The 26,554-nt window shown below is 52.4% G+C and overlaps 1 protein-coding gene across 3 annotated transcripts in view; it reads left to right on the top strand.

Annotated features, from left to right (window-relative positions):
- Nucleotides 1-26,195, top strand: part of CLIP2 (CAP-Gly domain containing linker protein 2) — a 70,213-nt gene extending 44,018 nt beyond the window's left edge. For 2 of the 3 annotated variants that reach the window (XM_080682456.1, XM_080682457.1), the window contains 11 exons: nt 448-551; nt 2,302-2,362; nt 7,473-7,577; nt 9,682-10,617; nt 12,814-12,871; nt 15,041-15,124; nt 16,020-16,176; nt 18,548-18,707; nt 19,546-19,731; nt 20,155-20,217; nt 24,214-26,195. In XM_080682456.1, the coding sequence (XP_080538582.1) occupies nt 448-551; nt 2,302-2,362; nt 7,473-7,577; nt 9,682-10,617; nt 12,814-12,871; nt 15,041-15,124; nt 16,020-16,176; nt 18,548-18,707; nt 19,546-19,731; nt 20,155-20,217; nt 24,214-24,225 (1,926 nt within the window). In that variant the 3' untranslated portion in view covers nt 24,226-26,195. The remainder of the gene's footprint in view (nt 1-447; nt 552-2,301; nt 2,363-7,472; nt 7,578-9,681; nt 10,618-12,813; nt 12,872-15,040; nt 15,125-16,019; nt 16,177-18,547; nt 18,708-19,545; nt 19,732-20,154; nt 20,218-24,213) is intronic. The other variant, XM_080682458.1, reaches the window with a different exon arrangement.
- Nucleotides 26,196-26,554: the final 359 nt, after the last annotated feature.

The following is a 26,554-nucleotide window of genomic DNA, read 5'->3' as shown; positions in this document are numbered from 1 at the left end:
CCAATAGGGGGCGTGCAGGAGGCAGCCGATCAATGATTCTCTTATCTTTGATGTTTCTCTCTCTCTCCCTCTCCCTTCCTCTTTGAAATCAATAAAAAATATATTAAAAATAAATAAAATAAATTCAAGCTTATGTGTGTGCTGTGGCAGGGGCCTTCACAAGACAATGTGTTTTAGGCCCTTGGGAGTTAGGGAAGTGGCAGATATTGGGGTGCTAGATATAGGGGCAGGTGGACTTGAGGTTCCCACTGGGTGAGGCCGCAGCTGGGCCTACCCCTCACATGAGGCCCATAGTCCTTGCTCACCTAAGGCTGGCAGGGGAGCAGGAGTGGCTAGGGTTCCAGGCCTGACTCCTTGAACCACCCCTGCTACCTCCCACCCCTCCCTCACTTGGCCCCCAGTCCCCAGAAGGAGGCTGACCCTGTTCTGCCCTTGCTGGGGGCCCAGTATGTTGCAGAAGCAGAGGAGAAGCTGCAGCGGGCCCGGCTGCTGGTGGAGAGCGTGCGGAAGGAGAAGGTAGACCTGTCCAACCAGCTGGAGGAGGAAAGGAGGTATGTGCTGCCCCTGCCCTGGTCCTGGGCGCACATTTTCTCTGTGCCTCTGTGGGGTGACCCAGGTCCAAATCCTGCCTCCATCACTTACAAGCTGTGTCACCTGAACTAGTGACATGAGCTCTGTGGGCCTCAGTCATCTCATGTGTAACGTGGGCTGGTGATCCCCATATCTACAAGCTGTTGGGAGGACTTGCACGATAATTCCAGTAAAGCACCCAGCATGGTGCTGAACACATGGGGACACTGTCCTTCCCACCTGGTGGGGTTCACTGTTCCTGCCCCACATGGCTCAGGAAGCCTATCATGAGGAGAATGCCCCGTGGAGGAGGTGGCTCTCATGCCCCATGCCCCTAGGGAGATATGCACCATGAGGAAGACCCAGTGCTCTCACCCCTTGAACCAGCTCAGGTCCGTGGAGCGCCCTTTCTGTGCATGGAGCTCACAGCTCCTGTCCAGAAGCTGTTCCCATTTTACGTGTCAAGAAACTGAGGCTTAGAGAAACAGCAGCAAAGGGATGCTTGAAACGCCTTGCACCTGGTGTCAGCCCCATGCTGAGTGCTGTACCTGCACCGTCTCAGCCTAACCATTAGCCTAGGCAGGTATTAATTCATGTCACTGATGAGAAACTGAGGCTCAGGGCAGAGAAGGGACTTGTCCCAGGCCACCAGCCTATTCATTGTTCACTGGTTCTTTCTGCCCGGGCTTGGTGGCTAGTGGGGCTGTGGTTCCCTTTCTGTGGGTACCCTGGCCTGGCTTGGTCCTGGGTCGCCTGGGGGACAGGGTTTCCCTTGACCCAGGAGCCTCTCTGTCTCCTGGCTGATACAGATTTCTGTGGCTTCCTTCCCTCCCCATGTAGTAGGCAGCCCCCCACCGTGGGTCTCTTTGGGGGCTTTCAGCCAGGCATGTGCCCCACAGGCTATTACAATCTGACTGGGGAGGGGAGAGCTTACTTATATCTGCCAGAGCCCACACACCTGGTTCCCATGGCAACATGCCTGCTTGCCTGAAAACAAAAACAGATCTTTAAGACACTGTGGGATTTGTGTTCAGGAAGGGCCTGGGTATAAGTCCCAGCTTTGCCCTGGATGAGCTTGGGCAGGTCACTTGCCCTTTCTGGGCCTCAGTTTTCTCATGTGTTTGCTGGGGGCTGTCAGAAGCCCAATAGGGGCAGCTTTGTGAGCTGTAATGTGCCTGTGTCTCCCTGTGGTGTCTTGGCACATGGGTGGGTGACTGTGTCTCCCTGAGGGTGGTGCCCTCCACATCAGAGAGCAGTGGGGATTGGGACTCTAGCCCCCAATTTTGAGGCCTGTGAATGAGTGTGGGTCAGCAGGGAAAAGCCTGCCCTCCTGCCCTGCCTTCCCCCCACCTCACCTCCCACCCTCCACTGTTCCATGTGGCAGGTTCTGTCCCCTGCAGTGATGAAAACTGAGTGGTCACTAGCATCACTCTGTGTTAATTTATTCCCACAGCCACCCTGGGGAGGAGGGATGTGGCATTAAGCACTCCTACTTTAGGGAAGTCGGTGGTCTCTGCGTGGAGCACAGGCCAGGAAGCTGGGAGGGCTGGTTTGCAGGAGGTTCTGCCCCATCAGCCGTGTGGCTCTGGGCAGGTGTCCCCTAGATGGGGAAAGCACCTTCTGTGTGACCTCAGACTCTGGGCCATCTGTGGCCTCACCTCTCTGTCATTGCTGACTTGGGGAAGCCCACCTGTCTGGGCAAAGCCCACTCAGCTCCCTCTCCCCCCACAGGAAGGTGGAGGACCTGCAGTTCCGAGTGGAGGAGGAGTCCATCACCAAGGGAGACCTGGAGGTAACAGTCAAAGGCACTAGCCTGGCTTGCTTGGCACCCCAGGCCCAGCACTTGCGGGGCAGATGGCCATGAGGTCCTGGCAGCAATTCCGGGCCCCCACGGAGGGGCTCTGGGGGTTTTGAGGGAGAAATGAAGAAGGGTCAAAGGTCATACTCTGGGAGAGTGGAGAGGGAGTTGGTCACGAGAGACTCCGATGTCACAGGTGGGAATGGCTCAGCTCCAGGAGCCTGAGGGGCCATGCTTGCTGTGTTGGCCACTGGGTGGGATGGACCAAGGCATCCACAGGGCTGGGCCTGAGGACATATTGGCCGGACTCCCCAGTCCCTGCATTATTGGGTAATAGCCCTAAAGGTGACCCTTGGGCCTTTAGTTCATCTTAGATTCCAGGTAAAATTTTGGCTAAAATTAGCTTGTTGTTGAGTCACAGAAATTATAGATGGGAAAACAGACTCGGAAAGGCACATGGACTCACCCAGTAATAGAGCAAGTCAGCAGCCCTGGGACCAGGGGCCAGGACTCCTGCCCCTGAGCGCAGCTGGAAAGGATGGCCAGTTATAGCATCTCCTTGTTATAACGCCTGGACATGTGGTCTAGACACAGGTGGACCTTGTACTCTTCAACCCAGCCCACCCTTTCTAAGCTGAGGGACGGAGGTATTCACATCAATTAGTAAAGCACCCCACCCCTCTCAGCCCTCCTCACGAAACCATGCAGATACCACAGTGTGTTCAGTCCCTCCCCACATGCTGAGCTGCCCCAACTGGCCTTGGGCAGCCTCTTCCCTTCTTGAGCCTCAGTTTGCTCTACTGTGAAATGAAGAGGTCAAACTAGGTCAGTGAGTCTCAAACTTGAGAATGCATTACCTGGGTGGCTTGTTCAGATACAGAAGGCTGGCCCCAGCCTCATTCAGCTGGTCTGGGTGGAACCTGAGATTTCTAACAAGCTCCCAGGTGATCTGTAGGGTCACACTTTGGGAATCACTGCACTAGATCATTCTGAGCTCAGGTTGGAAGTTGCAGTTTCTGGTTTTGTAAAAGAGCCATAGTAAGATCCTTATAAGTTCCAGTGCACAGCAAAAGCGTGCGAATGGTTGTCTGTCCCCTAGATGACTCTGCTGGGGAGGGACTTGTATGATCTGTATAAGGTCACTGCCAGCTGCCTCTGTTGGGGCAGGTTTTCCTTCTCATGCTTAAAGGATGGATGTCAGGGCACCATGTGGTGTAGGAGCCCCAGGCCAGTGTCAGGGTGTTCTCATGGATGTTTCCCTCTTAGCCAAAGGGCAGGTCATGTGGTTATGTGGTTATGTTTGGCTGGCTTTCCCACTGGATGGCTGCCTCCTGCAGGGCTTGAGGTGGGCTTCTGGAAAAAGTGCCTGTAGGTGAAAAGAACAGAGACCCCCCCTCCTGCCAACTCCAGTCAACAGGGAAAAGGCAGTTCAGGGAATTGGAACAGAAACAGCATTAGGATCCAAGCCCGTTCTCTCCCACCCAGGGATTTCCTTCTTCTCATGACATGTGGTCAGGCTTCGTGTCTATCTGTCTCTCTCACCGTGTCTCCATGTCCCTTGGCACATCTGTTCCCTCTCCCCACCACCCACCCAGCCTCCTGGCCCAAATCAGGCTCCGGCATCCACCAGCTACTAGCTGTCCTCTCAAGAGAATCTGATTGATCCCAGGATAGCCAATGAGCTGTCTGACTTTAGATCAGCTTCCATCCCAGATCCAATTGGTCTTGGCTGGGAGAGGCAGGGGGTGGGACAAACAATGACCGACAGCTAATTCAGTCCAAGGGCAGTAGAGTCCCATTGCTGCTATTTTTTGTGTGACCATATTCATGGTAGCCAGAAGACAAATTGACCCAAAGTTCCATTCATCCCCACTCATCTTAAAAGTCAAAAATAAAACTCATAACACCTGGCCAAAACCAGTTTGGCTCAGTGGATAGAGCGTCGGCCTGCGGACTGAGAGGTCCCAGGTTCGATTCCGGTCAAGGGCACGTAACTTGGTTGCGGGCACATCTCCAGTGGGAGGTGTGCGGGAGGCAGCTGATCGATGTTTCTCTCTCATCGATGTTTCTAGCTCTCTATCCCTCTTCCTTCCTCTCTGTAAAAAAATCAATAAAATATATTAAAAAAAACAACAAAAAAAACTCATAACACCTGGTCCTCTTCCAGCCATATCACCCCATCTCTCTGCTTGTCCGCCTCCTGACCTCATTCCCCCAACCACAGGAGGTGCTTCATTCCAGCCTCTCAGCCTCCTTCCTGGCCCCTGATGTTGGCCTGTCCAAGGGCTCAGTCCGGGCCCACTTGCCTCTTGGTCCACACTCTCCCTGAGAGCTTCCAGTCTGTGACATTAAATGTCCTTAATAAGCCCATGATTCCCTGGGTCTTCCCCGAGCCCTGTACTAGCGTGCCACCTGGACATCTCCATAGGACAGGTAGGTGACAGGCACCTGTAGCACTTTCCTGGGGCTGCAGTGAAAAAAATATTACTATAACTTGGTGGCTTAAAACAACACTAATTTATTCTTGGACAATTCTGGAGGCCAGAAGTCTGAAATCAGGGTGTGGGCAGGGTCATTCCCTTTGGAGGCCTCAAGGAAAATGCTCCATGCCTCCCTCCCAGCTCTGGTGGGTTGCTGGAAACCCCTGATGACTTTTGCTTGTAGCTGCCTCACTGCCTCCCTCATCGCATGGTCTTCCTCCCTGTGTGTTTCTGCATCTCTTCACATGACCTTCTTAATAAGGACACCAGTCATCGGATTTCAGGCCACCTTAATCTATCTGACCTCATCTTAACTAATTACATGTGCAAAGAACCTATTCCAAACAAGCTTACATTCTGAGGTTCCAGGTGGGTATGAACTTTGGGGGGATGCTACTCAGTCCAGTACAGGAGCCCACATGTAACATGTCCCAAACATCTCTCCGTTTGTTCCTGTCTCTCCCCTCAGTGTTATTTTTCATTTTCACACACCAGAAAGAGCCAGTTTTATGAATGCAGAATCAGCTATAGGTTGAGGAGGATTTGGTGTGAGGCCTGGAGGGACATCTAGAGGGGTGACATGTGCCCATGACCTTCAGGAGCCCCTCGTGCAGTTGGGGAAGCTCCTTCGCCAGTTAATTAATAATAAAAATGTGCCAGGCGTGGCTGTGTGCTTTGGAGGGGGGTGACATGGTCCATGTGAGGAGAAGGAAATGAGCCGCAGGTCTCAGGAGTCTCTGTCACTGCTCCCGTTGCTGACGGAAACCCTGCCTCCCCTCGGAGTCCAGCTGGTCTGGGAAAGGCGCCCGTCCTGGGGTCCAGCGGCCTGAGTCTGGACCTTGCGCTGCCCGAAGTTGTGTGATTCTGAGCCGAGGCTTTCTCTGCCTGGAGGGGCCTCTCTCCCACAGGAGGGGGAGACAGCCTTGATGGTGGTTTTCAGAACATTAATTCCAGGGGACCTGACAGTGACTGAGACAGGAGTGTGGTGGCCCCCCACAGGCCCTGGGCAGCGTCCCTGGAGCAGAATGGAAGTCCAAACTGTCCACCCCACCTAAAATCTAGCCTCTGAGGCTGCCCCTCAAGCTCCTACTAGTACATCGAATTTACCTTAATTAATCGAGCACCAGAGCAATTCCACTGAGCTCCCTGTGCCCCCACAAAGACCCCAGTCCATGGACCAGGAGGCTAGACGTTCTGAAGGTGATGGAGAAGAGTCCTCTTGGGGGACACCAAATGAAATTGCCCTTAAAATTGTAATGCTCGGGGCTTTTCCTTGCCTGTGGGGCCACCAGTGGGGCCACCAGTAGAGCATTTATGATCATGCTCCGTCTAGCCTGGGTCTCAGGCAGTGTACTGTGCCCACCATTGGGTGGGGACATGGCCTATGAGGCTGGGGTAAGGCAACATCATCAGCCTGTGATTTTCTGGAAGAGACTGAGTGTAGCTGCTTGTTAGCATTGCAGCATGCTGCCCTCTTGAGAGAGAGAGGGAACCTTTATAGTTATTTTAGGACAGTGGTCGGCAAACTGCGGCTCGTGAGCCACATGCAGCTCGAGAGCCGTGGTTTGCCGCTCTGTCGACTAATGAGTTTGCCGACCACTGGCATAGGGGCTTAATAACAAGGAACAACAACAACAGCCTGTAATTATTGGAATCGAGAGTCTAGGAAAACTCACAGAAATATATAAGGTCACAGGCTAACAGACATGAACATCTCTGTAGTTCTTGATGAACTGCAAACGTATTTCAGGGACGGGAGGTACCAGCTTACACTGTTGCCATCAGCCTTGCTGGTGTCCGGTGTGTATTCTTTTCACAAATATGTGCTACGTTGCTGAGCCTGCCTCTTCAGAACTGCCCCACAGTTAAGTTGCTTTAACCTTGTTTCTCGTGGATGAGGATGGGACAGGCAGGAGGATAAGGAGGACCTTGCCTCTCCCTACCATGAACTGGCCTCCATACTAGTCTGGGTGCTCACCGATCTGTTATGGGAAACCCAAATGTCAGCCTGGATGCGCGGAGAATGCTGGGCTTTGTTAGTGTGTGAAGTGGGAGTTGTGAAGCTGGGACAGAAATGCCCTTGTGCTTTCAGGAGACTGGCCGTCTCTGCAGGGCCCTGGAGGGTGGGCACCGACAGGCCGGGCTTGGGGCTGGGCGGTGGGAGGCACAGCTCAGCCTCCACCAGGGAGGCCAGGCTGGGAGAACCATGATGGTGTGGGTTCCTGAGGGCCAGGAACCCTGGGGTCATTTACTCTTCATCCATCCTGGTGGCTGTGTGCAGGATCCGGTGCCTGGCCTGAAAAACAGCCCGCAGAGTCCCCGTGGGGAATGGGAGAAGGCTGGCACTCCTCCCCAGAGCTGCAAAGGGGAGGGCCACCTGGAGGTGACAGAGGGACCCAGGGTGCCCGTGAAGAAACCCAGCCAGGACACGAGGGCAGGAGGCAGGCCCACCTCACCAGACCACCTCTCTTTCCCTCAGCCACCTCCTCTCCTCGACCTGTTTTCCTGTCTTGTTCATGGTAGATGACGCCGCCTCTCTCTCTCTCTTTCCCTCTCTCTTCCTCCGGCTTCCTTTCCCTGTGCCCTCTACCCTCCCCCTCCCTCCCCACCCACGGGTGGACCAGACCCAGACACAGCTGGAGCACGCGCGCATTGGGGAGCTGGAGCAGAGCCTGCTACTGGAGAAGGCGCAGGCCGAGCGCCTGCTCCGAGAATTAGCCGACAACAGGGTAACACGCCTGCAACCTCCATCCGCCAGCGCCCTGCCCCTGGACGCCCCTGGGGCTCCTCTGTTTGATTATTTTCTCTGTCCTTGGCTGCTGTCCTCATTGTTTTTTCCCTTTTGTGCCTTTTCTAGGAGGGAAGTGGAGGGTCAGACACTGCCTCGGCTCCACTGACACGGATGCCTATTGGGGAGGAAGGGGCTTGGTTCTCTGGGACTTGCTCCTCAGCTGGTCCCCTTGGCTGGGAATGTCCTGTGAGACCCTCCGCTGCCCTCCCTCCCCATGCATTGCCATGACAAGGCTTGGTCAGGTTCAGAAATCAGGGGTCTCTTGGGAAAGGTCTGCCTCCTGCAGGCAGTCACGGAGACAACTTATCCATGCCTCCCTTCTTCCAGCTGGGAAGGTGGAGGTTGGGGGCTATAGGTCCAGTTTCTCTAGCCTGGAAGGTCTTAAATATGGTGGTAGGAGGGGCCCCCTGAAGGACCTGGGGCTGGGGGAGGAGGGGTGTCCCCAGGACATGGGTTTCTGTTTTGGTCCAGGGTGTGGCTGCTCTGATATGATGGGCCAGGGAGTGGTTCCTAGGCTAGGGAAAGCTCTGTTTGGGGGTGGTTCTCCCCAAGTCCCAGGGCCTGGTTCCAAGTCCGGGCTCCAGGCCCAGCTGGCCCCTCCACAGCCCATGCATGTCCTGGGACTGAGCCCCCTGTGCAGGGACACACGTCCAAACAGCTGGCTGGCCTAGCCCACGGGACAGTGCAGCCACCGTTCTCCTGGCAACGGTGCTAAAAGCCAGCGAGCAGTGATTGGGGCGTAAACAGCATGGGGTGTGGGGTGAGCAGTGGTCAGTCTCTGCATGTTGGCCTCAGCACCAGGAAGTGTGTGCATGCGGGGGGCATCTGGGAGACACAGAGGGCTCTGCACACTAAGTATTGCCCAGTGACCGTGTGCTTGTGCAGTACACACTCGTGTGCACAGAGACTACTGGCAGGAACTGACCCAGTCACAGTTGACATGCTGCAGCCCTCCACACCCAGGCACCTTAACCTAGGGCAGTGGTCGGCAAACTGCGGCTCGCGAGCTGCGGTTTGCCGCTCTGTTGACTAATGAGTTTGCCGACCACTGGGATAGGGGCTTAATCACAAGGAACAACAACAGCCTGTAATTATTGGAATCAAGAGTCTAGGTCAGTGGTCGGCAAATTCATTAGTCAACAGAGTGGTAAACCGCGGCTCGCGAGCCGCATGTGGCTCGTGAGCCGCAGTTTGCCAACCACTGACCTAGGGCTCAACCTGATTGAAAAAACAAAAACAGGTTCATTAAACTAACCGGTTTGGCTCAGTGGATAGAGCGTCGGCCTGCAGACTGAAAGGTCCCAGGTTCGATTTCAGTCAAGAGCATGTACCTTGGTTGTGGGCACATCCCCAAGTAGCAGCTGATCGATGTGTCTCTCTCATCGATGTTTCTAGCTCTCTATCCCTCTCTCTTCCTCTCTGTAAAAAATCATTAAGATATATATTTTTTTAAATCTTAAAAAAAAATAAAGGTCAGCTTCAGAAACAAAAATGTTTAAGCTTGTAACAGATTTAAAACATTTAAATATTTTTGTTTCCAAATCTGACCATTGACATGATCAAGGTGTGCGGAGTTTTCCCTCAGGAGGCAGGTCTGGGAGCGTTAATTTTGTTCTGCTTTAGGCATTCAACTGGCCCTTCTTTGGCCACCCCGTGCAGACAGCCCCTGAGTCCACCCATTCCAGCTGGGGGACTTGCAAACTTCCCTGTCGTCTCTGCCCTTTAAAAATAACATGAACTGAAAGAAAGCCATAACCTCAAATAAGTGGGTTTTTTAACCACCAATTTGTCCCACGCCTGGTGCAGTGGAGACAGTTGACTCCCTGAATCGCTGGGGTACCAGTCAGGGGGCTCTTTCTGGGAGGTGTGGTGGCAAGGCCACTGAGAAAAGCCACACTTGGGTAGGAGTGGATGCCCTTCCCTTCTCGTGACCTTACCCCACAGGGACTGGGGCCCTTGAGTGGTGAGGAAGCCCCCGCACCCCTGCTGCATCCCCTTGCTCTGCAGCCGGCCTGCTCACTGTCTCCCTCTCTCCCTGGTAGCTGACCACAGTGGCCGAGAAGTCGCGGGTGCTGCAGCTGGAGGAGGAGCTGAACCTGCGGCGGGGTGAGATCGAGGAGCTGCAGCAGTGCCTGCTGCACTCCGGCCCTCCGCCCGCCGACCACCCTGAGGCCGCCGAGACCCTGCAGCTGCGGGAGCGGCTGCTGTCGGCCAGCAAGGAGCACCAGAGGGAGAGCGGCGTGCTGCGGGACAAGTACGAGAAGGCCCTGAGGGCCTACCAGGCTGAGGTGGAGAAGCTCCGGGCCGCCAATGAGAAGTATGCACAGGAGGTGGTGGACCTCAAGGCCAAGGTCCAGCAGGCCACCAGCGAGAACATGGGGCTCATGGACAACTGGAAGTCCAAGCTGGACTCACTGGCCTCGGACCATCAGAAGTCCCTGGAGGACCTCAAGGCCACCCTGAACTCGGGCCCTGGCGCCCAGCAGAAGGAGATCGGGGAGCTGAAGGCTGTGATGGAGGGCATCAAGATGGAGCACCAGCTGGAGCTGGGCAACCTGCGCGCCAAACACGACATCGAGACCGCCATGCACGTGAAGGAGAAGGAGGGCCTGCGGCAGAAGCTGCAGGAGGCCCAGGAGGAGCTGGCCGGGCTGCAGCAGCACTGGCGGGCCCAGCTGGAGGTGCAGGCTGGCCAGCACCGGCTGGAGCTGCAGGAGGCCCAGGACCAGCGCCGGGACGCTGAGCTGCGGGTGCATGAGCTGGAGAAGCTGGACGCAGAGTACCGGGGCCAGGCGCAGGCCATCGAGTTCCTCAAGGAGCAGATCTCCCTGGCTGAGAAGAAGATGCTGGACTACGAGCTGCTGCAGCGGTCGGAGGCCCAGAGCAAGCAGGAGGCCGAGAGGCTGCGGGAGAAGCTGCTGGTCGCTGAAAACAGACTCCAGGCTGTCGAGTCCCTGTGCTCGTCCCAGCACACCAACGTATGCAGCACCTTCTTGTGGGCTGTGCGGGGTCCGTGGGCAACAGCAGCTCAGGCTTGAGAGCTGGCTGGGGAGGGCCTAGTATTTACTGACCTCTTTTTTCAGCCCAGGGAAGCGTTCTCGTTGCCCCCAGGTACATGTCCATTGAGATATGGGGGCACTAGGCTCAGAGGAGGGAGCCTCTCGTCCCTCTGTGAGAAGGGCAGCTGGCCCGATGACTGTGGGGACCCACGGTGGTCTGAGCTGACCTGGCTGGATCCCCCACAGACCAGGCCTGGAGAGAGATGTACCTCAGAGCAGAGAACAGGCTTCCTCCAAGTCCCCAAGTCCCTGATGTGCCCACACATGTCCTGCTGTGCCGTGGGCTGGCCTTGATGTGGACAAGCCCTGCCCATCCCCAGGCTCCCATCTCCACCTGGAGCACTGACCCAGGGGATCTGCGGGTGTCCTCTTTCTGCTGGTCCTAATGAGACGAGCCACAGTCCAGTGGTCACTTTCCCAGAGTGGGGGTCCCGGGAGTGGAGTCTGGAAGGCCGGAGGGGGTGGCCCTGGAGAAGCTACTGCCACCAGTATCAATCAGCTTTGCTCCAAATCCAGACGTTCCGGCTGAGCACACTAGGGAGGCCCAGATGGGTTGTGTTCACTCCAGTGGGGCTGGGAAGGGCCTTTGAGTGGCTCCGAGCACCACACCTTGTGCCAGACCCTATGTTGCCCCATTTCAGCTTCATTCCCACGAGGTCGATGCTCCATTTCATAGATGATCCAACCAAGACCTCAAGACGAGTAACCTTCCCAGGGTTTCTGCCCACCAGTGGCAGAGGTGGTGCCCAACCCTGGTGCCAGAGGGCTGCCAGAGGGTGCCCAGGATGACAAACGTCAAGTTTGATATGAAGGGACAGCTAGCAGCACAATCGTTGCCTTTTTACAGGCCCCGGGGGTTCTTGGGCTTCCGGTTCCCCTTGTACTTTTACACTAGAACTCAGCATTCCAGCAATAAGTCTTCAGGAGGTCCGAGTACAGGGTGCCTGTCATGCCTTGAGGTCCCACTGTAGCAGCCTTCCGACCCCCTTCTGCTAGGAAGTGCTCTCCCAGGATCCTGGGCAGAGGGGAAGGAAGAGCCCCAGGTTAGCCTATACGCATACGTCCTGATTGATTGGCTTCTCAGGCGAGGGGTCAGGCCGGGACCCCACACATGGACTCCCTTAGCGGGAGAGGTTTGGGGCTGCTGTAGCTCTACAGAGCATGGGGGACAGAGGTCTAAGAGTGGCCTCCTGCTCCTCAGTCACAGTCCTCGGGTGGAGGCGTGGGTAGTGACCTCAAGAAGACCTCTCTTGACTTCTACACACACGGGGTCTCAGTCTGGACCCACATGTCCAGGTACAACTGGATTTTTAGTCTAATGTAATAAGTATGAGAATTTTAAAAAGATGTTTTAGTGTGTGCCTCATTTTCCCTGCAGTGTTTGTAAATAACGATCTAGGGGCTTAGTTATCACTAGCTGAGAACAAAACGGGGCTTGGGATGTATGAGAAGAAGTATGAAGGGCAGGTTGATGGAGGTGACTGCCTGTTCAGCTCTGTGCCATCCTGATCTGCAGTGTTAGACTCTGACAAACTGCACGCTCAGAGGACAGCCAGCTTGGACAGGAGGCCAGAGACTTTTGGAGAAGGAAGCAGTAAGGAGCCAGTTGATGTTTGCCCAGATTTTTTTTTTCCTTGATCTTCTTCGGCTTCTGAGTTTATTATTTAGAAGAAGTGTTAGAGAGAAAGGAAGGAGCATTTCTTGAAGTCCCTCTGGGAGCCAGCCCTGAGTATGCTCTGCACACACTGCGCCATGGCAGTCGATGCTTGTTTCGTGGAGGGAAACCGAGGCTGGAATCTTGCCTCTGGATGTTGTTGAAACAGATTCCCAAGACCAACCTCTGTAGGCATCCCAGGGAAGGAGATATCTGTTCAATATAATAAACATTTTCAACAGAGGTGGGGGTAGGAGGTGTTCAATGGAGCCACACAGCAGCCTTGGGATGATGGGAACAAAGGAGGGGTCCTCTGTTGTCAGGGGGGTCATCTCAGGGACTTCTGTGCTCCCTGCCACAGCAAATCCCCTTATGTAGTGTAGGCATGGAGTTTGCTGGCTGGCTGGGGCTGGGGGCAGAGAGGGGAGGCGAGCGTCCCCCTTACAGTCCTCTTCTTTCAGATGATTGAGTCGAACGACATTTCAGGGGAGAAGATGAGGATGAAGGAGACTGTGGAGGGTGAGTGGCCGCTGGGCAGGCGGGACACGGGCTTTGGGGACAAGCTGGTTGGTTCTGCCTTTGAGCTGGGTGCCACTTGGTTTTGCATCATCTGCCATTTGGGGAGAGGTGCCTACTGCATGCACCAGCCATCACCCCACCCGCAGGTGAGGCGGGCTGCGGCTCAGTTTATTGAGTGCTGGGCATACCTTGTTTGTTTGGTTTTACATTGTTTTTAAAATAGGTATAAACTACAGATGGTTCAAAGGGCATAAGGTGAAGGGTCCTACTCCCTGTTCCCTTCCCAAAGGCACAAAGTTGGTCAGCTTCTGTCCCCATGCAGAGAGCGTTTCTGCACACACAAGCAAATAGGTAACAGATGGTGCCATGCCTCCCACTCTGGTCGGCCCCTTACTTTCTTCCATTTAATAATGTGTCTTGGAGACTCTTCCTTATCATTACATTCTTTTCCGTGGTGCAGAATATGCCATTGTGTGGAGCTACCATCATTTAGCCAGTTTCCTGCTGATGGATTGCAAACACTGCTGCAGTAAATTACCTCCTCCTTGGGCTCAACCAATTTTGACTCTCACTGGCTGTGGTTGAAAGTGTGTTTCTCGCCCAGCCAGTATGGCTCAGTGGTTGAGCACTGACCCATGAATCAGGAGGTCACAGTTTGATTCCCGGTCAAGGCACATGCCCAAGTTGCAGGCTCGATCCCCAGTCAGAGGTGTGCAGGAGGCAGCCAATTGGTGATTCTTTCTCATCATTGATGTTTCTAACTCCCTCTCACTTCCTCGCTCTGAAATCAATAAAAACATTTTTTTTTAATAAGAAAAAAAAGTGTGTTTTCTCACAGGCCACACCAGCAATATTTCAGCAAACTGTGATCTCTGCCAATCGGAAGAGTAAAAGATGTTGCCTGACGTAATTTCAATTTAGCTTTCTCTCACTGTGAATGAAGTGCCATTTCCATGTCTCCTTGCATACTTTACCCATTTTATTCCTATTGTTAGTGATCTTTTTGTTCATTTTTTAGAAATTCCTTATTTATGACATTGCAAACATATCCCCCAAGTTGTGGTTTGGCTTTTCTTATAATGGTATTTGCCATGCAGATATTCTTAAATCGATCTTTCTTTGGGGGGGGGGCCTTCTGTATTTATTAATTTATTAATTATCTCATGGTTTCTTCTAGTACTTTTTAGTTCCTTATTCTATGTTTAAATCTCTGATCACTCTAGAATTCATCCTTCTAGAAGGTGTGAAGTAAGGATCCATTTTTATTTTTTTCCTAAAAGAGTACCCCATATTTGAAAAACTTATCTCCCCTTCTCTACTGATTTGAATTGCCAACCTTATTATTTTTAACTGTCCTTATGTAGCTGACTCTATTTCTGGATTTTCTATTCCTTTCCAATGACCTTTCTATTTGTTCATGTGCCAATTCTATAACTTTTTAAAATTTTTTATTGATTTTAGAAAGGGAGGAAGAGAGAGAGAGAGAGAGAGAGAGAGAGAGAGAGAGAGAGAGAGAGAGAGAGAGAGACGTTGATGTGAGAGAGACACATCGATTGGTTGCCTCTCACACCCGCCCTGACCGGGGATCGAATCCATGACCTTCTGCTCCGGAGGACGATGCTCCAACCAACTTAGCCGCTCCGGCCTCGTCCTATAATGTTTTAATTATCCAAGGTCTGTTTGGTTTTTAATTACTGGCAATGCTACCCTTGCCTAACTCTGCTCTTTCAAAAATTCTCTTGGCCATTTTTTTTTAATCCTCACCTATGGACATGCTTAGAGAGAGGAAGGGAGGGAGGGAGACATTGATGTGAGAGAGACACATTGACCGGTTGCCTTTCATTCTCGCTCCAACCAGGGATCATATCCACAACCCAGGTAAGTGCCCTGACCGAGAATTGAACTGCAACCTCCTGGTTCATACATCAACGCTCAACCACTGTGCCACACCAGCCTGGTTTGTCTATCCAGTACTGAATGCACATGACCTTGTGACATGGGCACCATTATTATCATCTCCATTTTTCACTCAAGGAAACTCTGAGAGTTAAGTTGCCTGAGACCACACAGTACTGGAGCCTTTAATTCAGAGTGAGCTACCCAGAGGGACGGGTGGCGGCCGCTGGACCTGGAGTATTAATGGCCCCTCATCTCTCCCTTCTCCCCCAGGCCTGCAGGACAAGCTGAACAAGAGGGACAAAGAGGTGACAGCCTTGACGAACCAGACTGAGATACTCAGGGCCCAAGTAAGTGGTAAGTCTCCCTCCCGAAGGGCAGATGTGGGGGCTTTCCTTGGGATCATGGAGAGGGTTGGCACCTGGGTTGGGAGCCCGCCCACACTCTGCCTTGAGGAGGAGGTGGCCTGGCCCAGTTCACCTACACTGGACTTCCATGGGCAGCAGAGTGGGGGAATAGTACCCCTTTCATGGTCCATAATAGACCGGGGACCCCAGCCAGCTTCTCTTGCCAGCGGCCACGCTGTTCTGAAATACCACCAGGACTTTTTGGTTTCTCAGGCCACTTTGACAGTCTATCCGCCCCAGCCTCTGGAGGAAATACCAGGGTTTTAGAATCGGGGGAAGGGCACGGGCTGCAGCAGAGAGCAAGGCACAGGGGAAGTAAGGACAGGGGGAGCCTGGGGTGAGGCAGGGCGCCTGGAATTTGTGACTTGGTGACAAACTGGCCCTGCTTCTTGTCCGCCACAGTGTCAGGGGTGGTGTCCGTGAGACGGCCCCCGTGCTGGGAAATGGTTCCCACCCCCCCTCTCTCCAGTTCCCATCAAGTTCACAGGGCCTAATTGGTTCCAACAGAGGTCAGCTGAGCTCAGTTCCTCCAAGGCAAAGGTGAAGCGAGCCTGTGCTTGTTCAGGCAGGAGTGGAATGTCTCAGGGGCGGACTGCTTCCCACCACCCAGGGCCCGGGCTCTGTGCTTGGGGTCCTGGTCTGCTTTTTGTGGCTGTTCTCTCGGCCCCTGGCTGCCTGGCTCTGCAGGACCTGAGAGGCCCACTCAGTGGAGTGTGTCACAGTGAACACCCCCCCACACACACCCTCCGAGAAAACTGGCTCCCTGCCTGGGCCCGGGCCCTCTGGTGGGACAGATTCCCACGGCGATCCTGACGCCTCCTTCTTTCCTGCTGGCTGACCCTCAGCGCTGGAGAGCAAGTGCAAGTCGGGGGAGAAGAAGGTGGACGTCCTCCAGAAAGAGAAGCGGCGCTTGGAGGCGGAGCTGGAGGCCGTGTCCCGGAAGACCCACGACGCCTCAGGCCAGCTGGTGCTCATCAGCCAGGAGCTGCTCAGGAAGGAGCGGTGCGTAGCCGTGGGGAGTGTGCTCAGACCTGCCTGGCCTGCCACCAGCTGTCTTCCCTCTGCCCTGACCCTCACTCCACCCAACGTTAGCCAGTCTTCTCCAGAGGTGGGCAAGGATGGGCTGAGTAGGATAGGTGGCATATGCTAAGCTCAGATGAGGCCTCAGGATCCTCCCTAACACAGTTCTTTCTCCAGGCAGAACGTATAGGGAAGACTAGTGGTTCCCAAACTTCTGGGTCTTCATCGCTACCTTTAAACTCTTAAAATTTATTGAGGATTCCCGAGGAGCTTGTGTTTGTTTATTCTATATTTGTCATATTAGAAATTAAAAGTGAGGAATGTAAAAATATTTATTAACTCATTTAAAAATAATAAACCAATTGCATGTACCATAAATAACATGCTTTTGATAAAAAGTGACTGTTTTTCCAAAACAAAAAGATATTTAATGAAAAGAGGGGCATTGTTTCACATTTTGTATTCAGTCTTTGCAGTTTGTTGTTTTGGTTGAAGTATATTATGAAAATCTGGCCTCACAGTGATTTGTAGTTAGAAAAGAGCATATTTTAATATTGTTTTCAGATCATTAATATGTTACGTGACCCCAAGAAAAAAATTCATTGTATGCACATGAGAAATGATAGTGAAAATAGTTTTGACCCAAGGATCCCTTGAAAGAGTCTTGGGGACCCCTGAGGGCTCCCCATGCCACACTTTGAGAACCACTTGGTTCCAGTTTATAGACATGGTTTGAGTAACCCATATGAGGCTTTAGGGAGAACACCTAGATGAACATTTAAAAAATCAGAAGATTGCACATAAAATCTAGATTTCTCCAGAAGTTCTGACAACAATAGGCTGACTCCCAGCATAGTAACAACCAGTCATTGCTGGGGAGTACCTGCACCCTCTCGGTGGACAGGGACATCTCGTGTCCCAAGTCCTCCACCCCTCTTCATTATTTTACTTGCACTCACTTATGGGCATGGTTTGCCAGCCCCTGTGAACATTTGAGATTCATCCTCTGATTTAAAGGAATCTTGTTAAAGTACAAACATCTTTTTATAAAGGAAATGGTGTCTCTTCCCTTCCCCTCCTGTTAAGGCTGATGACACACTGGGAGTTTCTGTGCTAGATTTGCTTTAAATTTAGCACCTCTCTAGAAAATGTGGCCCTTCCCAGGAGGGAGTGAAACAGGTGCAACTGGGGAACATTCCTTGCCAGCATGAACTCACAGCCAGCCAGATGCTCCATCAAGGCTCCACTGCTGTCTTGCTCCCCGTATCCTCCCCCGTCCAAATCAGATATTTCATTCTCGGGGCTCAGCCCGGTCTTGCCTCCTCTGAGGAGTCTGTCTTCCTGCTATCAACAGGCTCATTTCTTCCTCTGTCCCTCATCACTTACTCAATTGCTACCTCCTTCTTTTTGGACATTTCACTCTGTCCAGTCCATGCTCGAGCTTAGCTCTTAGCCCATCTCTTCTTTGAAGCCTTCCTTTATTGAAGTAGGCCACCATGAGCTCCTCCACGCTCCTGTGATGCTAAGGGTGGGAGTGGGAGATCAGCTAGGAATGTTTTGGCAGATTAACCAGTAGAGACTTACTTTCCTCACATAATAGAAATCTGGGAGTAGCTATGGATGACCATTCAGTAGCTAAAAATACCAGTGCTAAGTGATTGGTTCTCTTGAACTCCTCCTCATGGTTGCAAAGTGGCTGCTGGAGCTCCAGCCATCATGTCCATAGCAGGAAGGAGGAGGAAGGGGACTTCCACTTTGTTCTCAACTACCCATGGCCACCCAGTGAGGGAGTTTCCCTCTCCTCTATAGTAGTTGGAGGGAAGGGGAAAGGCTTAGAAGGAGTGTGTCCTATTCTCTAAGCCTGTGCCTATTGCAGACATTGCTCATTGACTGCCGCACTCTTTTCTGCACAGCCTGGATGTGCCTGAGAATCGTTCTCATCACAGTATTCCAGGCAGCTACTGCCAGTTGATTAAGGGTTGACATAGGAAAGAAAACGCATCTGATTTCAGCCATTTAAAATGGCTTGCTTCATGGGTGCCCTTGGATGAATATTTTGTTTGCTTTGCTTAATTTTTTAGTTAAATATTCTCTTAAAAAAAATAAACAACTTTAAAAACATTCTATGAAAGGCCAAGTCCTCTTCAGTGTTTCGTCCCTAAATCCTGGTCGCTCTTTGGCTGTGGTTGAATGATTTCATGCTCATGTTTCCACTCTGGCCCCTTCTGGCGCAGGTGCTGTTTTAATAGCCAGTCTCCCCCTCACAGTGGCCGTCTCTAGGCATTTGGCAGATAGCTGGAGTGTGGGAGTGACTGTAGCTGTTCTTTGCCCCCCCCCCCACACCCTCCCCCAGGAGCTTGAACGAATTGCGGGTATTGTTGCTGGAAGCCAATCGCCACTCCCCAGGGCCCGAGAGGGACCTGAGCCGTGAGGTCCACAAGGCCGAGTGGCGGATCAAGGAGCAGAAACTCAAGGATGACATCCGGGGCCTTCGTGAAAAGCTGACTGGGCTGGTATGTGGGGGCAGGGGAATGCTAGGGTGGGACTGAGGCTGCCCTGCTGTCAGGCCAGGAGAGTGGTGACCTCCTGGAGCCATCCCAGGAACCGCCAAGCCCCAGAGAATTCACAGTCCCCTAGAACCACAGGGTCAGTGATGCAGCTGGTGGAGGGGTCGCAGGCAGCTGCTTTTGCAGGCATCGTGGCTGGCTGCTGTGTGGCAGTCTAGGGGATGCAATGCAAAGGAATACTGTCTAAGAATCGGACCTATCCAGAGGTAAGGGGCCTATGCAGGTTAGACTGTGTGGCAGTCTAGGGGATGCAATGCAAAGGAATACTGTCTAAGAATCGGACCTATCCAGAGGTAAGGGGCCTATGCAGGTGAGCTCCCCACCCAGAGAAGTAATCAACCAGAAAGCAGCTCCTTGTTCAGGGCCCTGCAGTGGGAGTTCACACATGAATGTCAGGAGGAAGAGGGCAAGTTTGTATAAAGGCAGGTGTGTCTCCAGAGACCATCATGGGTGGGGCCGCTGTGTCCTGCTGGGTAGGGGAGGAGGAGTAGAGAAGTCACTATAGGACGGGGTCTGGCGGTCCAGAGGAGGGACCCATATAAGACAGTGTGGACAGAGTAGGGAGAATCAAGAAGGAAAGAGGAAGGTGTCTGGATTTTGCAACTTGGAGGATGTGAAGCATCTGACAGAGCCTGCTTCAGTAGGGGCCCTCAGGTGAGGGAGGGGGGCCTGGCCCAGAGATGGGGCGGGGCCAGGAGAATTTCCTGCCTGGAGGTCACCCTCCCCTAACACACATGCACACTGCACCCTCACGCATGCTCTTCCTTTCTCTGGCCACTTCTAGGACAAAGAGAAGTCGCTGTCGGATCAGAGGCGCTACTCCCTCATTGACCCGTCCTCGGCACCTGAGCTCCTGCGGCTACAGCACCAGCTGATGAGCACAGAGGACACACTGCGGGATGCACTGGACCAGGCTCAGCAGGTGGAGAAGCTCATGGAGGCCCTGAGGAGCAGTCCCGACAAGTCCCCGGTGAGCCATGGGCCAGGGCTGGGCTGACCAGGCAAGCCAGTGGGCAGTGTCCTCATGGAGCATGGCCCTATCCTGGAAACCCCCATCGTCAGGGGAAGGTGGCCCTGTCCGCAGAAACCTAGTCTGAAGGGGGAGGCAGCCCTCTTGATCCTGGGAACCCTGGTCTAGCGGGGAGAGACATAGGCATGTGCTCTGAGAGCCCCAGCCCCAGGGATACATGGCTTTGCCATGAGGATCTCAGACCAAGGGGAGAGATGCAACCTTGCCCCGAGAGCTTTGGTCTACGGGTCCTGGGACCCCCATTCCAAAGAGCTCTGATCAGTTTGGAGCCCGAGACGATCCTATCAGGAAGACAACGCCATCTAGTGGACGAACGAGGAACTGTTGTGAACCTCGCTCAGCATCTGCCCATGACTCTTACAGGCCATTGGCAATTCGGGTTCTGCGAACGGCATCCACCAGCAAGATAAGACCCACAAACAAGAGGTAAGGAGCTCTCTGGCCCCGGGAGACACCGTGGCACTCCCACTGCACTCCTGCACGGGCAGGAAAACCTGACAAATCACCAGAAATGCAAACAAAGATGCATCATGCAAAGGCTTCACAATAGGTTCTCTCACAGAGGAACCCACGCAGTCCATCTTGATTCAGAATTCCTCTTGCTTTTTAACCTCGTTTCCCTGTTTTAAATAAATGTTTATTATAAAGTAATACATGCCTCTTGGGAAACTATTGAGAAAAAAACAAAAATATATAAAGAAGAAAATACTAGTAGCCCTCCTACTCAGAGATGACCAAGGTTAGTGTTTGTAAGTGGTAGCCTTCCCGAACTTTCCGAAGTGTGTGTGTGTGCACACACGGATATGCACAATCAAGCCTCATTATTCACAGATTCCATATTCGCAAATTTGCAACTAAAATGTGTTTATAACCCTGAAATCAATATTTGCAACAATTTTGTGGTCATTTATGGACATGCGCAGAGCAGAGGAAAATTTGGGTTGCCTGACCTGCCAGGTCCCAGCCGAGGGGTAACAAGGCTGCTCTCTCCCTTCTTGTTTCAGCTCTCATACTGCAAACGTGTCCTTTTTGAAATCTATTTAGTGCCACCTTTCCCACATTTTTGTGCTTTTTACTTGGTGATTTCTGCTGTTTACAATGACCCCCAAGTGATGGCTATGTGCCCTACAAAGAAAATCTGTGTGTTAAATAAGCTGTTCAGCCCGGACGATGTGATTCAATGGTCGAGTGTCAAACTGTGAACCATGGAGGTCACATTCAATTCCCGGTCAGGGCAAATGCCCCGGTTGCAGGCTCGATCCCCAGTGTGGGGTGTGCAAGAGGCAGCCGATCAGTAACTCATCATTGATGTTTCTCTCTGTCCTTCTCCCTTCCTCTCTGAAATCAATGAAAATATATTTGAAAAATAAATAAATAAGCTTTGTTCAGGCATGAATTATACAGTAAGTCCTCACTTAAGATCATTGATGGGTTCTTGGATATTGCAACTTTAAGCGAAATGACATATAACAACACCAGTTTTGCGATTAGCTAATTGATATAAACGAGTTAAGTTCCCATGGCATATTTCTGGTCACAAAAACATCACCAACTTCTAAATAAAGACCCCAAACACTTCTAATATTAAATATTGAAATAAATGTGAGCTATTCATACATTTAAGAAGAATAAAAATAGGTAAGATCATTTTATTCCAACCTGCTTATTCCAGTTCAGGGTCACAGGTGGCTGGGTCGCTCCCAGCAGCTCAGGGCACAAGGTGGGACCCACCTGCACAGGATGCCCTTCCATCACAGTGCCACTCACACCCACACCCACTCGGACTGGGCAGTGTAGGCACGCCAGTTTATCTCACATGCAGGTCTTTGGAATGTCGGGGGAAACCAGAGTCCCCAGAGAAAACCCATGCAGACATAGGGGGGATGTGCATATGTCACACAGACAGTGGTCCCGGCCAAGAATCGATTTTTTCCCCGTCACCATTATAACAAAACAATGTTATTCGAAGACCTGCTGTACCTTTGGCCTTGAGTTGTTAATGAGTCAACAGCATGTGTTAAATAAGATGTCTTTACACAGAATCACACACAAAATATGGTTATGTATGATCAGTTGACTAAAACGTCCTGATCAGAGGTTTGAGGGAACCTAACCCATATTTCCGCCGGGAGCAGTGGCTCGGTATTTGCTAATTCAGCGCAGGTGATGACTTCATAGAACATAACTACTGTGAATAATGAGAAGCTGTTTTATGTGTATGTGTATGTATATGCATGTGTGTAAACATTGACTTTATTTGGATATCATTTCAAAATTACCAAAAAATTGCAAGAACAAAAATAGTACCTAGCGTGTCATCTGCCCTTGCCCACGCTTCATTGTAAGCATGTTGCCCTGCCTGTTTCATCTCTCGCTCTCTATGTGTAGATGTGTGTGTAGTAATGCCTGTAATTTTTTCTGAACCATTTCAGTGTAATTGCATGTCTTGGCCCTTAACACTTGGATCTGTATTTCCTGAGTAAAAGGACATGATTATACATAACAACAGTACAGTTATCAATTTCAGCAAACAGAATGTTGATCTAAGATTTATATCCATTCTACTCTCCATACTCATTTTCCCCTCTGTACAGGATTCTTCACAGGTTAAGTTAACTTATTGCATTTAGCTGTTAGGTCTCGTTAGTCTCCTTTAATCTGGAACATGTTCTCGATTTCTCTTTGATTTTTATGACTGGCATTTTTGAAATATAGTCCCCACTCCTCTTGGAAATATATACACTGAGTGGCCAGATTATTATGATCTCTGAACACATAATAATCTGGCCACTCAATGTATATCCTATATAATAAAAGGCTAATATGCAAATTGTCCTCTCAACCAGGAGTTTGACCAGCAGGCAGGCCGGCCAACCGCCCATGTCCCCTCCCCCTGGCCAGGCTGGCCGGACCCCACCCATGCACGAATTCATGCACTGGGCCTCTAAAATATATATATATATATATATATATATATATATATATATATATATATATGCACACACACACACACACACACATACTGAGTGGCCAGATTATTATGTGTTCAGAGATCATAATAATCTGGCCACTCAGTGTATATTTGTATTGATTTTTAAAGAGAGAGGAAGGGAGAGTGAGAGAAACCGATGCGAGAGGAATATCAATCAGCTGCCTACTGCACGCCCCCCCCCCCTTTTTTAAATAGAAGATTCCTCATTTGAGGTTTGCTGGTGGGTCCCTTGATCTGAGCCAGGTCCTGCATCTCGGGCTGGAGCACTTCGTCAATGCCGTGTCTTTGGCATCCCGACTGGGGACATGATGGCCATCTGCCCTTCCCTCCTGATGTGAATTGCGATCACCTCATCAAGGAGTTATTTGATTTCTCCACTGCATAGTTATTGGCTCTTTTTTAACAGTCAGGCTGTGGAGGTGGTAGGGCCATGTGAATACCCTCTCCTCACTGAACCCCTCCCCTGGAATTAGCATCCGGGGATGACTCTAGCCTGAGCCAATCTTTACTGTGATAGTAGCAAAGCAGCACATACATCATTTTATAGAGTAAGTCTCACACTATATTCAATTTCACCTCCTGTATTTTTCACTGAATATTTTAAACATAACCATGTTCTCTCTTCCTTAAGCAATCTGTTAAGCCTACGTTTTATAACATTATGGGTATAAAATTGGTTTTCTAGAACTTTGTGGGCCTACAGGTGCCTGTGACCCCTGTGATTGTCATGTCTTTGCTAGACTGTTGTGTTTTAAGAGGGTGCCTGATGGTCCCACCCCACAGTTAACACCTGCTTTTACCCACAGTGTTATGGGCACCCACCTGGGGCCCAGATGCCAGCCCAGTAGGTGGGAAGAGCCCAGCCCTGGCTCTGTCCCTGGTTTGCTATGTGACATTGGGCAAGTGAGGCTGGAGGAACTGGTCCTCCACCCCAGACAGGAGAACCCCTGGGCACACATGCTCACCTGGAGATAGAACCTTGGACATAGAATATGCCAAGGGCCAAAGAGAGAAATGGGTGGGAGGGGCACAGAGCTGTAGGGGGAAGTGTCAGGGTGCTGCTAGCCAATCCTTGTGTGGCTTCATCAACCCTTTGAGGCACAGGAGTCATCCCAGTTTGCAGACATGAAAACCAGGGCTTGGAGTATTGCCTCCAATTTTTATTTTCTTCGATCCAACCTCCACACAGGAACTCCGGGCTCTATAAACCCACCTGCTCTTGCCTCTTCTCCTCAACTTCCCCTAAGCAGCTCCCACCCTACCTCCTATCTCACCATTCTTCAACACACAGCAAAGAGACTTAGTTCTACCCCAGGGCCTTTGCCCATGCTGTTCCCTCTACCTGGCACCGGTGGGTTCTCCTCCCCCAACCCCTCCTTTTTTACCTCCTCTCCTCTGCCACTTGCTGATCAAACCCTTGCTCTCTCCAGGACAAGCACTGACCCTGAGGGCCATCATGGAGCAGCCCCATCCACACAAGAGCCACTCTTTTCTGCCCCAGTGGCGCCCCCTCCAGGCAGCAGCCAGGACTGTTACTTTGGAGACAAGAACAGTATTTGTAACAGTAATGTACCTACCATCTGGACAATCCCCACCCTCAACCCCCTGCCGGACCAGGAGGCTTCCTCAAGCACGAACTTCCACAGAGAGCGGTACAGCCCTGACATGGCCCCGGAACCTGCAGCCCCGATGCCCAGGACACCCAGCAGTTTCTGGAATTTGTGTGGGGAGGCTGAGGCTATCCGACCAGCCCCTCTCCCCAGAACGAGCTGCTGGGGACCATCTTGGCACCCTGAGCATGTCCCTACCCTCCCTTTCTTCCCTTTCTTCTCCAGGGTCCCCCTCGGGTCCCAGAGAGCCATTGTCCCAGGAAAGGGTCAGAGGAGGCCCAGGGTCTCCTTGCAGGCACCAAGGAGCGAAGTCCGGGCCTCAGGAGCCACTGAGGACCCCCTTTTCTGCAGCCACTTCCAGGCAAGGCAGTTCCCAGGGCTGCTTGTCCCCACATCGTGAGCCTCCTTCAAGCACTGGTACAAGCTCCCCTTGGCCTGTCTGCCCAGCGAGTCCCAGGTTCAAGGTGTTGGGGTGCAAGGTCCTTTTCCCCCAACACCAACACACACAACTCCAAGCTGCTGGCCAGAGGCTGGCCGCCAATGCCAGGAGCACAGTATTAGGAAAGTGGGGACCCCTGTCCTCACCCCCACATCGACCTGGCTTGGAGCTGGGGCAGGGTGGCTGCAGGGGCGTTCAGACCAGTGGTCCAGGCATCTTTTAACTGGTCGGTAATTCGGTGTCCCCTGGGCTGTTCCAAAACTGGGCCTCCCACCTGCAGGTGCACTTGTGCACACCCTGACGTACACACCCACTGACGCTTGACTCACGCACACTCACGGGTCACACGCGGCCATGCAGGCGGGGTGTTTGCATCTGCCATGCTCAGGCTACACAGATGCACACACTTGGGTTCCAGGACTGAGCCCCAGGCTGGGCAAGGTAGTGGCCGCACACACCACAGACATTCCTGCAACCTGGCAGTGCACGCACACACCCAGGTACACGCAGTGAGCGTTCAGGGATGTGTGTGCCAGGCACAGGCATCAGAATGCACAGGCACCAACAGCCCCCTTTCAATGTTACCAGGCACCGGCCCGGAGCCTTTCAAACCTTGTCTCCAGAAAGAGAACCCAAGGGATGTAGTTGGCAAGAAAAAGCTAAGCACCTCTCCCCCTCGAGCCCTGCTGAGTTTCTCCAGGCCTGTGTGTGGCAGGAGAAGCCAGCTGTGGTCCAGCAGTGCCCACCTCTAGAGCTGGAGGGCCCGCAGGCCATGGCCTTAAGCCACAGCACCGCTGCTGGGGGGTACAGGCGGAGCCTAGCGTCCCATCATGGCGTTTCCAAGGTGCGCCAGGACGGGTATGCAGTCTGCCCAGGGAGCAGCCCAGGTAGCCTGCAAGTGCTCCCAGGTGCAGGTGGGTGGTGCTCACGACTTGCCATCAACCTTGCCATCGTGGGGGCAGCCAGTTTGTCCCATCAGCCCCCTCCCCCTCCCCCTCGGCTTTTGGTAGCTCTCGCATGCTGTTTTATTAACAACAGTCTAGGAGCGATGCTTTAGTGGCCTAACCCAGAGTTAATACTACTTTTTCCAGCAAGTTCAGGCAGCTGCCTCCCAGAGGAGGCGCTGATGAGTCTACTAACAGCCAAAGGCCCACACCGGAGGGCTGAGCCCCAGATGGGTTTGCAGGTGGCAGGTATCAAAGAAGCGTTTCCAGAGAGCATCTCCGCCTGACCCGTGTGGACTCAGCCACGCCCTGCCAAGTCCTCCCCACATCCTCCCCTCCCCTCCCCTCCCCAAAGTGGAATTGTTGAAGTGTGGCAAGTCCGTGCTCGAGACAATAAAGCTTGTGACTGAGGTCCAGGACCTGTGCCGTTGTCTGCTTCTCTGTCGGTGCTCTGGGCTCCCAGCCTCTCCCAGCTGGTGGACATGCTGGTGCCTGGTGCCAGGAGTTGGTCTCAGTCCTGCTCCTGGTGGGCTGCCTGCCGATTGGACTCGGGTGTGGATGGCTGGTGAGGACCTCAGAGGGCCTGGTGTTGAAGACATCCGGGGCTGAGCTGCCTTGTTTGGGTTTGAACCTGGGCCTTGAAAGGATCTTGTTTGCAGCAGTTCTTTGAGAGGCAGAGGTTTGAACTTGAATCTGTTAGAGTTATAAGTGGGCCTGCAAGAAAAGAAAAATCTCCCAACATGCGAAATAGCGATGGATCAGCCAACACCAGCTTGCT

This window comes from Plecotus auritus (genome assembly GCF_963455305.1).
Source record: "Plecotus auritus genome assembly, chromosome: 7".
NCBI classification, from domain to species: domain Eukaryota; kingdom Metazoa; phylum Chordata; class Mammalia; order Chiroptera; family Vespertilionidae; genus Plecotus; species Plecotus auritus.
This window is presented reverse-complemented; position numbering and strand designations above follow the sequence as displayed.